Below are 18,848 nucleotides of genomic sequence, written 5' to 3' on the forward strand. Positions count from 1 at the left end.
GGACTGCCCCAGCATAGCGCACACAGCAGGTAAGAGGGTTCCCTCCCTACCCTTCTTCCCCGTGGGACACTGATATCCACAGGCAGGACCGTACCCAAAGAGCAGGACTGTCCCACCAAAATCGTGATGGTTGGGTGGTATCTTTACATACATACTGACTCACACATATACACATACATCTATCTATACATTTATACATAGTCACACAATTATACACATACATACTGTCACACGTAAATACTGACACGCACGCGCACACACACACACACATATATATATACACACACATGCTTACATAGCGATAAATAGCGTTCCTCTTACCTTGGGTGCTTGATTGTCCTCATCACTCTGGGTGGTACACACTGTCTGCAGCTGTTGCTCTCCTTTTTCTCCCATAGAAACATGAACATAGAATTTGATGGCAGATAAGAACCATTTGGCCCTTCTAGTCTGCCCATTTAGGGTTAGGGTTGTGGATTAAGGTTAAGGTTGTTTGGGTATTAGTGCTAAGGTATTAGAGTTAAAGGTTAGTGTTAGGGAGATAGGGTTAGGGGTTTCTTAGGGTGGGGGTTTAAGGATGTTTGGGTATTAGTGTTAGGCTGTTAGGGTATCGGTTGGGGGTAAGGGTACGTGGACAGCCAGGTCTCCAAGGTCCAGCTTTTGATTAACTGCTGCCTTGACTGTACAGTCCCGTGTAGCCCAGCCCCCTGCTCGGACTCCACCTATCTCTCCTCTTCTCCAACTCACAGTGCAATACTGCTCTGCAGCTGTAATGAAAGCCTGGGAGGCCCCCTGAGAGAGGGGGGCCCGGGGCACATTGCCCCTTGTGCCCCAACTTAAACTAATTTCCCCTATTATCAGTGCTTTGTTTTCTCACATCTTCACTATGTGCTGTTGTTTATTTGTCAGTTTAATAAAGACAGATTTATAACTGTTGTAATGCCGCATACACACTAGACAATAAGTTGGACAATATGAACGATATCGTTATAGTTCATCACGTTCAATATCATCCAGTGTGTATGCAAGACATCGTTATCGATGCACGCTCCCGCGGATCGTTAACGATGTCTTTCATCGCCTGTATGGGCAACCTGACGGTATCGTCGGGTTCTGCAAGTACGGGGATGAGGGAGGGTGCCGTCACTGAACGATATCGTTCAGTGTGTATGCTCAATGTCGTTAACGACATTGAGCCTGGCAGTGCAGGGGTAATATTTAATGATACCACTCATGGAGCATATCGTTAAGTGTGTATGAGCCTTTCGTCAGATGGGGCTCCCATATCTCTGATTAACAGTCCTATTCTGTGCTTTTGTCTTTGTAGATGATGCTACACGGGTCATTTTACATGCTGGCGATGATTACATCAATGCAAATTATATCAATGTGAGTGTCATGTACCTGCTCCCATGTTCAGGGTGATTACACTAGGTTTACACATCTCTGTCTAGTGCAAAGATACACATAGAGGGGTATTCAATATGGGAGCGAAAAGTCCGTGCTGGACTTTTCGCTCCACATCGGAGATTTTTCAGGGATAAAGTATCGGGCGCGCGCCCGCTTTATCCCCTTATTCAATATAAAATCTACGAAAACGGGACCTGGCGAAGTGGGATTTGCGATAAACTACGAAATTTTCCTGGAAAAAATTGTAGGACCCCCCTAAAGATGTAAAAACATGGGGTATCACTATGGGTACCCCCGTTTTAGCCTGCAAATGAAAGACACAGTTCTTTTTAAAATGTCATTCCCAGGGGTGCAGGCTATTTTTTTTAAGCCTGCACCCCTAAACCCCAATTCTGCACTTATTTTCGCCACCCATCCAGGGGTGAAAAGTTATCCCCGTTTTTTTTCAAAGACTTTTCGAACCTGCGAAAAGTCTTTGAAATTGAATACAGTGTAAAACTAAAACCTGCGATAATGACGTCATAGGTGCGATATTAACGCAAAAACTGAGTTTTCGCTCCATATTGAATTCCCCTAATAGTATAGTATGTTCACTTTAAAAATGAGCAGAACCACTAATTATGCTTGTGCTTACGGAAATCCAAAGTGTGTTCCTTTCTTGCAACTTTATTATTACAGGTTGAGTCTCCCATATCCAAATATTCCGAAATACGGAATATTCCGAAATACGGAATCATTTTGGCATGACTGAGATAATGAAACCTTTGGTTTTTGATGGTTCAATGTACACAAACTTTGTCTAAAGCACAAATTATTAAAAATATTGTATAAAATTACCTTCAGGCTCTGTGTATAGGGTGTGTATGAAACATAACTGAATTTTATGTATGTATACAAACTTTGTTTGAGCCACAAAATTATTGAAAATATTGTACAAAATGACCTGCAGGCTGTGTGTATAAGGTGTATAGGACACATAAATGCATTCTGTGTGTATATTTGGGTACCAATCCCAAGATATTTCATTATGATATGCAAATATTCCAAAATACGGAATATTCCGTTATCCAAAATACCTCTGGTCCCAAGCATTTTGGATATCGGAGACTCAACCTGTATTATTATTATTATTATCATCACTTATTTATATGGCGGCACAAATGTTCCGCAGTGCCTTACAAAGCACATAAACAAGTTGTAGACAAGCGATTTACAGAACAATACAATACAGGACCAGGACATGGATAATATATATTGCTACATTAGTGACCATAACACCCAGATAAGCAACAGAGCATAAGCAGCCAAGTGTTAGGTGCCCTAGTGGTGAGTAAGAAGTAGATGAAACTAAGGCCCTCATTCAGAGCCGTACGCTCTGAGCAGAGCGCACGCTCTGAATGAGGGCCGCCCTCCATAATTATGGAGCGTCCTCCTGGACGCTCGTATAGCTGTGGGTCACCACCCACAGCCTATATGAGCGTGCAGTTTGATGGCCGCGATGGTCGTGACCATCGCGACCATCGCCACTGCGAGCCGGAGCCTGCGGTTGAGGTTTTCAACCGCAAGGCCCGGAGTGATTTTGGCTCTATCAGAGCCAAAATCACTCCCACTGACATCACTAGTGATGTCAGTGGGCCGGCTTCTGACGGTAGGCGTTCCCTTGGGAACGCCCCCGTCAGGGAGGCACGCCCCTGGCACGCCCACCAAAGGGGGCGTGCTGTCAATCAACATCGACAGCACGCCCCCTTTGATCAGACACAACGAGCGAAGGAAAGTCCTTCGCTCGTCGCATCGGGCGCATGCGCACGACGGAGCTCCCTCCGTCGTGCGCATGCTCAGTGCACAACATCGACCCACTTGCGAGCGGACAGCCGCTCGCGAGTGGGTCTGAATCAGGCCCTAAAGTAGGGAGAAGTACAAGAGGTTAGAGGGCCCTGCTCATAAGACCTTACATAACTACTTTATTTTATACCACTCAAATTTTTTAATTATCTGATAACCCCAGACAATCTGAAGATTTGCCCAAAATCCAGATTTTCTGCTTCCAACAGGAGACAGCTACAATATATTCTGCACTGCTCTTAAGAGTGATTAAAAAACCTGATACACATATACACACATATACATAATATCAAACAAATAAAATAACTCTCACCATCTGCTTTATTGAATGATTTTGGTTCTTCACTGTATGCCTTCCCTCTGTAGTATAGATAATAGTGATGCCTTATATTTGTATTTAACTCTGTAGAATAGGAGGTGTCGCTCATAACACCCAATCAGATTGTAATTTTACTAGTACAGGTTTGAAAATAAATGTCTTGTTATTGTGTTAATGCCACCTTTTCCACACAGTTATATGTAGAATAATCTTCATGAATGTCCTCCAATGTGTTCTAGTTTTCAGGTATTTACTTATCGCCTGTCTTTTTTTTATTCTTATTGTATGCTGAGCACTAGTCATGTGGGTGTAAGGGAGAATAGGACTGTATAATAATGTGCTAATATTCAGCCCTTACTCACTATGTTGGTGACCTTAAGCTGGATGGAAAGGATTGGCAACAGGGATGGAAATCTGAGTCTGCATTCACATAAACTGGCATTCCCAGGGCACATGTTCCGCTGAGTGATTTAAAGCCTTTCTGATGTAAGCAAATGCTGCTCCAAACTTCTCACTAATTCCATGTTATGAATAATATGTCTTGTTTCTTTATTGACTGCAGATGGAGATCCCTTCTTCCAGCTTAATCAACCGGTATATTGCCTGCCAGGGGCCTCTGCCCAATACATGTCCAGACTTCTGGCAAATGACCTGGGAGCAAGGCTCATCAATTGTCGCGATGCTTACCACGCAAGTGGAGCGGGGACGAGTATGTTCCGTCTTAACTTTCCTAAAAGTGATGGCAGTACAGATATTGAATGCAGATCGTTCCATTCAAACACACATTATCTTATTCAGGGCTGTGAGTCGGTAAGCCAAACCTTTGACTCTGACTCCCCTATTTTACTAATAGAGGAGTCAAAGGATTTGCTAACCTACTGATCTTATTCATCACTGTATTGTTACTTCACAGCCTTGAACTTATTCCTCACAGTAAGATTACTCCACAGCCCTGATCTTATTCCTCACAGTATGATTACTTCTCAGTCCTGATCTTATTCCTCACAGTATGGTTACTTCTCAGTCCTGATCTTATTCTTCACAGTATGGTTACTTCTCAGTCCTGATCTTATTCCTCACAGTATGGTTACTCCACAGTCCTGATCTTATTCCTCACAGTATGGTTACTTCTCAGTCCTGATCTTATTCCTCACAGTATGGTTACTTCTCAGTCCTGATCTTATTCCTCACAGTATGGTTACTTCTCAGTCCTGATCTTATTCCTCACAGTATGGTTACTTCACAGCCCTGATCTTATTCCTCACAGTATGGTTACTTCTCAGTCCTGATCTTATTCCTCACAGTATGGTTACTTCTCAGTCCTGATCTTATTCCTCACAGTATGGTTACTTCTCAGTCCTGATCTTATTCCTCACAGTATGGTTACTTCTCAGTCCTGATCTTATTCCTCACAGTATGGTTACACCACAGCACTGATCTTATTCCTCATAGTATTGTTACTCCACAGCCCTGATCTTATTCCTCACAGTATTGTTACTCCACAGCCCTGATTTTATTCCTCTTTGTATTGTTACTCCACAGGACTGATCTTATTCCTCTTGGTATTGTTACTCCACAGCACTGGTCTTATTCTTCACAGTATAGTTACTCCACAGCCCTGATCTTATTCCTCACCATATTGTTACCTCTCTATATAAATAGTTGATGGAAGCAATATAATACCTTTGATGCACCTCAAAGCTTGCCAATTTACCAGCTAGAATGCTTTGTGGTCAGCTGTAACTTATTACTAATTAAGGCCCCATCTATTAACGAGTTTTATCACCAAAACGAGTGATAAATGTCACTGTGTATGATAAATGGTGCTCCAGCCTATCAGCTCCCAACTGTCATTTTTCTAACAGTTGGGAGCTGATTGGCTAGAGCACCATTTATCATACACAGTGAAATCCATCACTCATTTTGGTGATAAAACTCGTTAATAAATGAGGCCCTAATTGGGTTATGCTAATGATACGATGGGCTTTTCCTTTGTTAATGCAATACTCAGTAGCACAATTCAATTTAGAAAAATTTGTCCCCATATTGAGAACAAAACACTCGAGATAGTTGCATTCATGTTTTCTGTGTATCTGGAGCTTTTAAGTATCTGGTGGAAGTGGATTTGTATTTCCCAATACATGGAAGTTATAACAAGAAAATAATTCCTATTATTTCAGGTAAAGTGCCATCAGTATTGGCCTGAGCCCACAAAGAGCTCTGAATTTGGGAATTTCCAAATATCCTGCCACTCAGAGGATGGAAATCCTGCTTATGTTTTTCGAGAGATGACACTAACTAACTTGGAAGTAAGTCTTTGTTATGCTGGGAACATTCTCATTTTAGCTGCTTTTAACAGGCATCTATATGAAAAAATGTTAAATCTCCATCCATACGCAGCGGCTGATTAGGTGGTCGGCAGTGTCTGGGAAAATTGTGCAAATTAGCTGAATGTTTCTAAAACCACACAATGCACTATGCAAATGTTCTGGAAGTGCAGAAAAAAAAAAAGTATCCTCCACATATGCTACTAGAGGTCTGAACAGCTAGTAATCTACTTAGGAAGCGGACAATCATTTTACCTGAAAATACATCTAAAACACCATAGTTAAATTAGAAGTGAGGGAGTTAAATGGTACCTGCATAAGAAACTACTGGAAGCTCCCTAAAGTTAATTTTTTATAAATATTATGAGCCTTTTGTTATATGCTGACAAATGATTGTACACTGGTGATATATGTTCACTGTGGCTTTTGTTACCGGGTTATTAACATAAACAACAAAATGTTGCATAATTCGAGCTACATCATTGATAGTCTCACATAGACTTTCAGATCACACTTTGTACAGCAGCTGATTCTCTCCCCCCTCCCCCTTCTTTTTTCTCCTCCTTCGTTACCCTAGGTTTTCTTATTGCTCCTCCTCTCAGAATCTTGGTGGGCTCGGTTTATTATGGGCAATGGAAAACACTTGCTTTAATTATCTTACTACTTATTCTCATGTCAATATATTGTGAATTTTCTAGTGTATACTAGGTGTACCTCGCTAACGATACATTGTTTGAATATGCAATTCTTATACCTCTATCATGTTGGTTTGTTTATATGCTTATAACATGGACAGCTACTGCTCGTAGTCTCTCTTGGCGCTCTGCCACGTATTGCCGATCAATATTCTGACTTTGCATTTCTATTTGGTCTTTTCTGTACGTCTTTTATTGTGAAAATCTGAATAAAGATATTTTGAAAAAAAAGAAGTGAGGGAGCCTTTTCCACTGCCAAAAGACCCGGGTTGATGCGCGTTCCCGTGCAAAGACCAGGGTTTTTCAAGCTAGTGGAAATGGGTTTTTGGGGGCAGTAATATTGAATTTCTTCTTTTTATTAAGCCATTAACTGGAAATTCCAATAGATCATCCCTATATTTATTAATACTAACTCCAAGGTAAACTAATAAGTACAATGGGCACTTTTATTACTAGATCCATGTAAGCTAGAATCTAATAGTAATGCCTTACTTGGTCCAGTTATCAGTTATCCCAAGCAATAACCCATTCCTGCTGACCTGGAGGAAATCCACGGTGACATCACTGGGATATCCTGTTGAAGTGTGCAAATAAACGGTTCCTGACCTCTGCACCTGGAAGATTTACTTGTTGCACAATCTGCGTGAGTTTTACGTTGTCTCTCTAAATAGCGCTCCCAGTAATAACAGGCACTGACCTATTCCTGGAACCACAGTCTACAATGGTTTTCTCACAGCATGACCTTTTGTCTACACTTCCTTTAGAAAAATGAAAGTCGACCTCTCACCCAGATCCAGTACACAGCATGGCCAGACCACGGGGTTCCCGATGATTCAAGCGACTTTCTGGATTTTGTGTGCCTTGTGCGACAAAAGAGGTTTAACAACGATGCGCCAGTGATTGTTCACTGCAGGTACTTCACCACCATATTGCTCTGCCCATCGTGTGTTGGAGGTAGTGATTTACTCACTATCACTGCAGTCATTAACGGAATGATCTTCTAGCGTAGACAGGAGATTCATTTGTAGTTTAGATATTTTATCTAGGGGACAGGGGTTGAAACAAAACACATTTAAAATGCTTTTGCGATAAACAAGCTGCTTTGTGTTTATGGTAAACTGTGTCCAGTATATTATGTTGACTTTCACCATGTCGACATGATTATAATGTCTACAATGGTTTTGTAAGGTATCCCTAAACCTAATGTTGACATTGTCACTATTTCAACATTTTCCAGATGTCGACATTTTAACAGTCACCATCATAACTGACGTCATTTAAGCGTCGACATTATTAAAGTCTAGGTAGTGACTGTTGACTTGCTGACTGGATAACAGTAATAGTAATCACATCAGTAAAGGTTCCCGGATTGTTATGCAGAGATATAATCTCAGTAATAAGAGGCTACATATGTCCCATTTATTTACTTACGGTGCACAATCCTCACTGTCCGCAAATGTGAGTACTCCTTCCTGTCAGACTGTAGCCCTCCTCACATAGGTCTATTTTCTCACACATCTTTTTCGTTTTGTTTTATTTACATTTAATTTTTATTTGTTTTGTCCAATTTTGATGTGTAATTTTCTGGCGTAAGAGTAATGCTGGGCATACACAGCCAGATAAAATGTCTGTCAGACCGACAGACATTTTTCTGGCCGGCTGCCAGCCGCAGATGTCGCCAGCATACACTGTGAGAGAAATCTCACAGTGTATAGCCCGACATCCGCGCTCCGCCCCCGGGGGAGGAGATATTTCCCTGTTCAATGTCTGTCTGTCGGCCGCGCTGGGCATACACTGCCCGATGCAGCCGACAGTTTACGGGTAAATATTGCATCGGGCGGGCATGCTGGACAATCCTGCATGCCCGACCGAGCAATATTTAACCCTCGGTCGCCCGCACACACGCTACAATTATCGTGGGCGATCCGCCGATATTAGGCGGATCACCCCGATAATTGTAGCGTGTATGGCCAGCATAAGATGGACACGTGTTCCCAATATACACTAATAACTGAAGCAAATTTAATTCCAGTTACTGTACGATCTCTACATTGGCATGTATTCGTGTCTCAGTCTTTTCTGTCCTCAAAGTAATAAGATTATAAACAAATAGGCCTTTTGAGATGTGTAGATGTGTTTCTACCTACAAATCATGTTTATACTGCCATCTGGTGGTTAAACAGCATTGCATTATGGCCTACTTATTGCAATGTTAATATCAGCAGTCACATTAAGGGCTCTATTTACTACAATCTGCATTGGTAATGCAGATTGTAGTGTGATATTACCGACTGAATTCGCAATATCACAGGGATTTACTACAAATCCCTTGCAGGGACAGAGCTTGCGAGAAAGCTCTGTCCCTGCGAATCCCCTCTGCACACTAGTCACGGTATTTTCGCCGGCCGCCGCTGCTACCCCCTCTCTTCCCCGGCGCTAAGCCCTACCCCCGTCGCCAAGCCCCGCGATCGCGGACCTCCCCGCAACCTCTGTTTAGACCACACAGCTGATCACTGGGGCCGGCTCCGGGCTCTGCTCTCCCCGTCAGAGCGGAGCAGGAGTTCGGTAACCGGGGGAGACCCTGGATAACGCCACCTCCAGGTGGCGTTATTATCACAGGGCTTCCCCCGGTATTTTATCACAATATATTTTTAATAACTTTGGTCAGATCACATTTCCCATTACAATTATGGGAAATGTGATCTGCTTACTAAAAATAAGCGATACTTAGGGGTTGCAGTAGAATTTTACGAATTCTACTCCAATTGCCCTGTAGTAACTTTAGGTGAAACTAAAATAATTTGAAAAGGGTGTGAAAACACCCTTTTTCACTTTATTTTAGTAAACATAATGTTAATAAATAGAGCCCTATATGAGGTATTATTTATACACTTCCTAATGCATAGTTTTCCTCTATGACAAATGTGGAATTCACCCATCGCATGTATTTTAAGGTCCAACTTAAGATCCAACTGAAAACCTGTGGTGGGGAAAGGATTTGATCAGGCGAGGATGAGTTTGATATTATTTCAGAGCAGTGTCCTTGCTACTATTGGTGTAAGTTAATGTTTATATCCCAATCTGTATTTTCCCAAATTTACTTTACTGTGGTACATGTCTGGTGCTCTGCGGATATATAATAACATTAGACATTATAATGTCTCCTATGTGAATGTACCACGCATTTTTCATGTATTGTATTATAAACTTATTATAAGATATCCCATTAATGGTCAAATCCTCTCATATTCATTTACAAGGTATTTTATTAGGGTGAAATACATTGAGTGTCACCTTTAATTTTTAAGTGTGTTTTTGTATAGTTATGATCAGATTACAGGTAAAAGATATCAGCATTACAATTATATTTCGGGCCTCAGTGTATGTCTAGGAGGTCCACTCCTGGTCATAAGGTGGAGACATACCATCAATTACTCTGAAAGCCCAAATTTACCATCTGTCCTCACCCAGTGCTGTCTGACCAGAGGTTCGTGTTTGACGTTGCACTATGTACAATGGGCCAGATTCAGAGTTGTACGCTATTCCGATGTTTACGAAATTGAGCAATGCATCATGGTACGTTACCGTAGTTGCTCGCAGCGACTATTGACTCGTAGTGTGATTGACAGTCAGGGAGCGTTTGTGGGAGGTAACAGGGCGTGTCAGCAAAAAATACAGACGTTTTCGGGGCGTGTCACAGCCTGCGTCTTGCGATCACATACCTAGTCTACAGTGTCTCGGTACACGCGGCTGTTCTGCGTGACCATAGGGCTACTTAGAACTGCGATAATCGAATGATCTGCGACTGATGCTGCTTCTTTGTACGCACATGCTTGGATTTACACAACCGCAAGTGGGCATCTCAATACATTCCTATGCAACACTTGCATATTTTCGTACAGCAGCTGCGATGGAATTAGCGCACATCTCTGAAACAGGCCCAATTAACACAGAGATAACTGTAAGATGATTTAGGAAAATACTTTTTATAAGTATTAAAAAAATAATTTTCTTCTTCGGGGTCCATAAGGATCCACAGGGATACCATGGGGATATTATGGTTAAAGCTTTGGCTCAGAGAATGCCCCGGTTCCTCCTCCATATATAACCTGCCCCTAGCCATAGGACTTCAGTTTGTTGTTTGGTGCGGCAGGGTTCAAAAGCACTTTTTTAACAGGAGGACTGCTTAGAGCAGTCCTAAGCTTTTATTTTATGTTTTATTTTAAGTTTTTTGAGTTAGCAGTACCAGGCGTCTGTATTAAGACGCATATACTGCGACTCCATCTACCTCTGCCGGGCCGAAACATCAGTAATTGTGCTGGTGATTTTGGCGGGTCGTGGCTGAGCTTACCTCTGGTGTTAAAGACGCACCAGAAACCGCTGCTGTAAGGACCAGGGTTTGTCCGCATCCTTACTACACCAGCCGGGGCCCTGTCGTCTGACCCCAGGGATCAGCAGCAGACGCAATCTGCTGCCACGAGGCCAGCATACCCAGCTGGTTAATGCAGCTTAGGGGAGGTAGGCGCTCCCCCGGCAGCTCCTCCCCCAACCCATACGCAGTCCCTACGAGGGTTTTGCGCGTCTGGGCTGCTCCGCCTACCCTCCACGTGTATAAGATGCTCACGGTCCACGCAGTGCACCCGGTAGCTGTGGTCTTGGGAGGGTCTGGGTCAGTCTCCCTGTATACCTCTCCCTTGGTTAAGGTATGCAGTGCTCTATGTCCTACCATTCCTTTGTGTTGTTGTAGATGATTTAGAGCCAATTGTAATTATATTACATGTGCATGGTATGTGACTGTTTGCTAGCTGCTGACTGATACTGTTTTTATTTCTATCTGTCAATTATAACTATCACTGTTATTTCTTTCTGAAGTACTTCACATTCATTGAGATTTTGTGAAGGCTGTCACATAACTTTGCGATTGTGCCTTTACGTTGAATATGTCAAAAGATAAAGGGAAACAGGTGGGGGGAGCCACCTGTACTGGTTATATGTAAATCATGTAAGGTTGTGTGTCCTCACAGGACATAAAGGAAGGTTTGTGTGTTGACTGTTGTAAAGTACCACCTTACCAGTCCGGTTTATCTGTAGTTGGAGAAGAGCCATCTTGGGTACTCCATCAATGCCTTCTTGGATGGGGTGTCCACATATGTTTTCACCTCATATACATTTATCCTCCTATCTACATTTTATGTAGACAGGAGGATAAAATTATTGTAATCGTTCCCACCTTCTGTATGTACTAAGTGGGAGGTACCTCCCACTGTGGATGCTCATGTAACGCATTTAATCAGAAATGCTACATTGCCTATTCCATCAGCATCTTCTCTGAGGGAATCCACAGATAAAAAGATTGAAGCCTTTCTTAAGGCAATATTCTCAATATCTGGAGCAGTTACCTGTCCGGCTATAGCTGGAGCCTGGGTAGCCAAGGCTTTTGAAGAATGGATTGAGGCATTGGAAAATTCTGTACCAAATGCTACCAGAGAACAGATGATGAAAATATCCCACATACGGGAAGCGGCTTCCTATCTGGGAGGAGCTGCAGTGGATTCTGGAATTTTAGCTTCTAAGGCATCAGCAGCATCCATAGTGGCACGCAGAGACCTTTGGTTAAGATCTTGGAAAGCTAATACAGGATCAAAGAGGGCGCTGGAAGTTTTTACCTTTTAATGGAAAGGTACTTTCTTCTTCGGGTTCCATAGGGTCCACAGAAATTATCTTGGGATGTACCTGGAGTGATCCAGGCACCAAACAGTCAACAAGGTTTAGCTCCATGGATGCACTGGGTCCTCCTCCATACATACCCCGCCCCTTGCTACAGGAAGTCAGTTTTTTGCTGTTTGGTGCAGGAGCACCATGCGGTCAGTGGGACTGGAACAGTCCCCAAACAAGTTTTGTTTTTTTTCTTTTCTTTTTTCTCCGAGTGGCAGCGCACGGCTGATGGAGGGGAGACCTGAAGCAGCTTAGCACAGTGTTGGCTACCCTTGACACTCCAGCTGTTATGGAACTACATAACCCAGCATGCACTGCTACAGTTTTGCTATTAGGGCATGCTAAAACTGTGGCAGGGCATGCTGGGATATATAGTTCCACAACAGCTGGAGTGTCAAGGTTAGCCAACACTGGCTTAGCATCTATATAGACGCTCGTGCCTCCGCTCAGTCTTCCCCTGCTGGGCTGCAACTCTAGCGTCAGGCTAGTACTTTCGGCGGGCCTAACCAGCCCAGGGCTGCAACCGGAAAACATTGGGGATGGCAGGTAAGGGGTTCTCTGCAGCTGCTGACGGTGTAAACCGGGTGTGACAGTCCATGCCTTCGGCAGTAGGAGACCCGCCGGGGGATGTTGTTGTGCAGAGCCATGTGGAAACTGTCTCCGGCACTAGACCACCGGGACATGAGGGATCCTGACAGCCAGGGGCTTGATGTCGGCGGCCATGTCAGTGTGCCCGGTGGATCTATACAGCATGAGGGGAGGTACGCTATCCCCTGGCGGCCCCTCCCCCAACCTGGATACTGCTTTAGTCGTAAGACTTCCCGCATTCTGGTTGCTCCTCCCAGCCTCCCTCTATATGAGTCGGCCAGAGACCACTCTCAGGTGCTCTCGGTGGCTAGGTTCACAGGAGGCTGGCTCAGTCTCCCTGTATACCTCTCTCTACGGTGTTCAGGTTATACAGAGCTCAATATAGTGTCAGGCCTGTGCTGGTGTCATGTATGGCTATATGGTAGTGGCTAAAAGAGCTTGGTGCAAATTGTTATAATATATATATCAAACTATGTATCTATATGCATCGCATGTGACTATTTTGAAATCTGTGTGTTATGCTGCCTCTATCTGAATAACTGACCGTCATAATCTTTCACTGCGGTTTCCCCTCATTTAACCCTCTGTGGCAGTTGTGTATATTGGGTGTGAAACATTGTCACATTTGTACTCAGACTTTGCATATCAATAGAGATATTATCTCCAAAGAAGCGGAACGACAGGTGGCTGAGGCTCCTGTGCTGATATCATGTATGGCCTGTAAAGCAGGGTTGTCCCCACAGGATTTCATACAGGATGGATTATGTGGGCCGCTGTGTCAAGGAGTCTCCACATCAGTCAAATTTACCAGCTTCTGGGCTGGAACCCCCCTGGGCTTCCTCTTCCCAGATTATGGCACAGGTTGCGGAGAGATTGGCAGCCGCTGGGCCAGCTACAATGATGGGGCCCTCTCAACATTTGCAACCTGCTATGTTTTTCCCCCTGATGCATCCATCCTGGTTGGACATGTATGCTAATTCAAATCAGAATGTGGCTTCGTCGTTAGCAGCTTTTCAGCAGCCTAAACGGACGATTAGGCCGGTACAGCCAAAGTCCAGAAGGAGGTCGGCTTCACACACCATTCAGCTTTCAGATTCTGGTACATCTTCTGACGACCGGGGGGGTGGGGATGATGCACAGGATTCCTCTCAGGAATCACCCTCAGATGAGGAAGACCATTTTCCAGCTGCAGATGTCCCTTATCTAATTAGGGCAGTCAAGGCTCTGTTAAACATTGACGAGGTGGAGCCAGTGCAAAGAAAGGCTCCAGGGTTTAAATGCCAGAGGGTTATAAAACCTGAGTTTCCCAATTCTGAGCACCTTTCGGATCTCATGGGGGAAGCATGGAAATTGTTAGATAGGAAGTTCCATATTACAAGGAAGGTGGAAGCCTTATACTCCTTTCCAGTGGATCAATGCACTAAATGGGAGGTTCCTCCGTCAGTGGACGCACATGTGGCACATCTAATTAAGAGTGTCACATTGCCTATACCTTCTGCTTCCTCGCTTAATTGTCCCACAGATAGGAAACTTTAAGCCTGTCTTAGAGCAATATTTTCTCTGTCGGGTGCGGTTACCCGACCAGCCATGGCTACAGCTTGGGTCTCTAAGGCCATTGAGGAATGGATGAAGACACTGGAAATTTCTCTTCCAGGGAACAGCTGACAACCACCTCTTATGTTAAGGAAGCAGCGTCCAACCTGGGAAAGGCAGCTTTAGATGCGGAGATATTATCCTCCAAAGCATCAGCGGTTTCAGTGGTGGCCCGGAGTGCCCTCTGGCTAAGGAATTCGAAGGCAGATACAGGGTCCAAGAGAGCTCTGGAATCCCTTCCATTCTCAGGGGGCATTTTGTTTGGCACAGAGTTGGACAAGATTGTGGCTACAGTGGCAGCCTCTAAAACGGCTGGTCTACCTTCGGCATCCACTGTTAAACCTAAGCGGTCAGCCTTTCGGCCGCAAGGGGAAGCAAGAGGTCAGTCTTCCACCAAAGCCAATGCTTATAGGAAGCCACAGTCTAGGAAGTCCTGGCCCAACAGACGTCCAGCAGTCAGGTCAGACGTCAAGCCTGCAGCTTGATGGGACGGGCCTCCCTCTGGGGGATCCCAGGGTGGGAGGCCGACTTCTTCAGTATTCAGATGCCTGGCATCTTAAAACAATGGATGCCTGGATTCGGGAGGTGGTCTCCCAGGGTAAGCCCTTACACTCAGGAGAAGTCCCCCACAAAGGTTTTTCAGCACAACTCCGGCAGCGGGTTCTGCAAAAGCCTTGGCCCTCCAGCAAGCTATACACTCCCTGCTAATATCGAGGGTTATAATCCCGGTTCCAGTGAATCAACGGGGAAAGGGATATTACTCCACCCTCTTTTTGATTCAGAAACACAACGGGTCCTATTCTAAACCTAAAAGGTCTCAACACGTTTATCAGGGTGCCCAGGTTTCACATGGAAACTCTGCGGTCGATTGTGTTGGCCATGGAACCAGGGGATTTCATGGTATCCTTGGATATCCAAGATGCATACCTTCATGTGCCAATTGCACAATCCCACCAGCATTTCCTGTGGTTCACAGTCTTTTTTTTTTTTTTAATTGAGTAATTTTTTATTAATTATTTTGCATATACAAAACAAAAACATTTTCAAACAACTAAACAAAAAAACAAACCAAAAAAAAAAAAATATATAATAATAATGGTTAAACACAGTATACATAGATAATAACTGCTAGCAGACAAATATAGCAAAAAATAACATCACCAGATACAAATATTGTTGAAGAGAAAAAAAAACAAAAAAAACTAAATTACTATATAATCATATAATATAGAAATCACATAAAATATCAAATTAAATACAGCATGTGAAAATTTGCATAGCTATAAAAGATCAGATTCCGTATCACATCCCAAACCTGCCAAAAAATGCTCAGACAGACGGACCTGAAGAAGCATACTTTGATTCAAGCCAACCAGACCAAATCCTATCAAATTTAGATTCCGCTTTCCGTGTTACATACATATAACGTTCATGCTGCACCGTTAGAGCAACTAGGGACACCCAGGCTTGAAAGTCAGGACTTATAGGGGCCATCCAAAGTCTTGCTATACAAACTTTAGCTAATACACATAAATTTATCGCACATTGCAATTTGTATTTATCTAAAATATTATCCTCTATAATCCCAAGGCAACAAAATCTTGGAGTAAGAATAGAATGAGGAATATCGATATCAGATATCGCCATGAGGACTTGGCTCCAAAAGAATTGCACCCCAGGACATTCCCATAACATATGCCAAAAGGTTCCAGAGGCTGAATTACACTTTGGGCAAATATTCGAAGCCCTCCCTCCAAACTTCACCAATCGCACTGGAGTTAAATAAGTTCTATGAAGTGAAAATAGCTGAATCTGCTGAAACCGAACAGAGGCAGTAGATACACGGGGGCAAGCAAGTGCTCCACTCCATTCGTCATCAGTGAGATCGCCTAACTCCGATTCCCAGCAGTGTTTCAAATTAGACAAATTAGAAGCGTGGTGATACGATAGCAGAAATGAATATAGACAGGAGAGTGTCCGCTTAGGGCCTAGGTGTAAAAGAAAAGATTTTAAAGGGGAATGCTGCAACGAGAGAGGCTTACTGGCAAATTGGGTATTCAGTGCATGGCGGAGCTGTAAATATCTAAAAAAATATGTAGATGGGAGTTTAAATTCTTCCACCAACTGAGTAAAAGATTTAAGAATCCCATCTTGATATAACTGATGAATCTTAATAATACCTTTACTACCCCAAATCTCTCTAGCATTAAGAGAAGAGAGTTCTGACAGCTGTCGGAAACCCCAAAGAGAGGTTTCTGGGTCTGTTTCGCTAAATTGTATTAGTGCATGAGCAGCACGCCAAATTTTCAGAGCCTGTAAAACTAAGGTGGGAACACTACGAGAACCCGAAGCATTGAGCAGAGCTTGTAGGGGTGTATGTCCCGCTGACACCTGGGAAACTAACAGAGCTGGAAGGGAGTCAATTGAACTGTCCTGCACCCACAGCCATAAATGAGCCAACTGCGCTGCATAATAATAGTATAAAAAATGGGGAAGTGCTAAACCACCAGAATTTTTTTACCTAGTAAGTACATCCAACCTTATTCGTGGCCGTTTATCTAACCAAATCAAGGAAGATATTATACTGTTCAGCTTCCGAAATAATGATCTAGGAAGATAAATTGGGGCTTGTTGAAAAATATATAAAAACTTAGGCTGCACTATCATTTTAATTAAATTGACCCGTCCTGTTACTGTCAGGGGGAGTTTGCGCCAAATTTTTATCCTATCTTTCAAATATGAAAACAAAGGCAAAATATTCAGAGAGGAATAATCCTCCATATTATTAGACACCCAAATACCTAAATATTTAAAGGAGTCAACCCAACGTAGAGGTATGGAAATGAATGGGTTAACAGGAGGGCGTCCCCTGAGGGGGAGAATGGAGGATTTGTCCCAATTAATGGCAAGGCCAGAATAGTTACTAAACCTGTCAATCACATGTAGAACCAGTGGCACAGCAGTCTCGTAGTTCCGGAGGAATAACAGCATGTCGTCTGCGTATAAAGCTATCGTATCCATCCTGCTACCCAAGGTAAGGCCAACGATACCAGGATGTGTACGCAGAAGACACGCCAATGGCTCAATAGCTAAAGCAAAGAGGCTCGGAGATAAAGGACATCCCTGCCTAGTACCTCTGGACAATACAAATGAGGGCGAAATGAAACCATTCACAGAGATACGAGCAGTAGGCTTATAATATAACAACTGAACCCATCTCAAGAATATTGGGCCTACACCCATACATCTCATGACCTCCCACAGGAAGGGCCACTCCACCGAATCAAATGCTTTTGCCGCATCTAGAGAGACTACTACAGAGGAGGACTGCTCCCCATGAGAGGCCTGGAGATGAGAATAGAGACGCCTGATATTAACCGACGTCGACTGACCCGGCATAAAGCCAGTTTGATCCGGATGTACAATTTTAGTGATAACTTGATTAAGACGAATTGAGAGAATTTTAGCGAGTATTTTTGCATCTGTGGGTATTAGTGGAATAGGACGGTATGCGTCTGGAAATTTAGGGTCCTTCCCAGGTTTAGGTATCACAATAATGATGGCCTCCGACATGGAAGCTGGAAATACACCTTTATCATGTAAATTATTAAAAAGTTTTAACAGTCGCGGAATGAATAAATCAGCATGTTTCTTGTAAACCTCCAGTGGGATACCATCAGAACCAGGAGCCTTACCACCTGGGAAGGAGTTAATAGCAATTTCGACCTCTTCTAAGGTAAAAGGCGCTTCCAAAAAGGACCTTTCCTCAGGATCCAGATGTGGGAGATCAAATGCTGCCACATATGACATCAATTCAGCCAGAGTGCAAGACAGTCTAGAGCTATAAATATTTTTATAATGGTTAAGAAAGGTGTCAGCAATGTCAGAGGTGTTGGAAACCAGTAACCCATCTGCAGTAAATATTTCATGGACAGCTGTGGAGGGACGCTCAGCATGGACTAAGTGAGCTAAAAAACTGCCCGTTTTATCTGCATACATATAGTGAGAGTGAGACTGGAACAACAGCCGGCGGGTATTCCTATCAGTAATATGGGTAGTCCAAGCAGACTGAGCCGCCAACCACCGGACCCGAGTCTCCTCTAACCTATTTAGTAAATATTCAGACTCCAGTGAACGGCAAGTATTCTCAAGTTCAACCTACTTCTCTCTATAATACCTTTTAAGATCGGCAACCCGTTTAAGCAAAGTCCCCACGCATAAAGGCTTTAAATGCATCCCAAATTACTTCAATTGGAGCAGAACCAGCATTATCAGTAAAAAAGCTCCTCCAAGCAGCTTCAAGTTCCGAACCTGCCCCCATCTGTAAAAGCCAGGAGGGATGTAATTTCCATAATGTCT

General features: G+C 43.4%; 1 protein-coding gene across 4 annotated transcripts in view; it reads left to right on the forward strand.

Annotated features, from left to right (window-relative positions):
* PTPN4 (protein tyrosine phosphatase non-receptor type 4) overlaps positions 1-18,848 on the forward strand; it is a 209,023-nt gene that overhangs the window by 177,227 nt on the left and 12,948 nt on the right. For 3 of the 4 annotated variants that reach the window (XM_088473641.1, XM_088473638.1, XM_088473639.1), the window contains 4 exons: positions 1,328-1,389; positions 4,134-4,280; positions 5,752-5,880; positions 7,358-7,506. In XM_088473641.1, the coding sequence (XP_088329767.1) occupies positions 1,328-1,389; positions 4,134-4,280; positions 5,752-5,880; positions 7,358-7,506 (487 nt within the window). Of the gene's footprint in view, positions 1-1,327; positions 1,390-4,133; positions 4,281-5,751; positions 5,881-7,094; positions 7,237-7,357; positions 7,507-18,848 lie in introns of those variants that run through there. The other variant, XM_088473640.1, reaches the window with a different exon arrangement.

This window comes from Taudactylus pleione, unplaced genomic scaffold (genome assembly GCF_031769625.1).
Source record: "Taudactylus pleione unplaced genomic scaffold, aTauple2 ptg000138l, whole genome shotgun sequence".
Classification (NCBI taxonomy): Eukaryota; Metazoa; Chordata; class Amphibia; order Anura; family Myobatrachidae; genus Taudactylus; species Taudactylus pleione.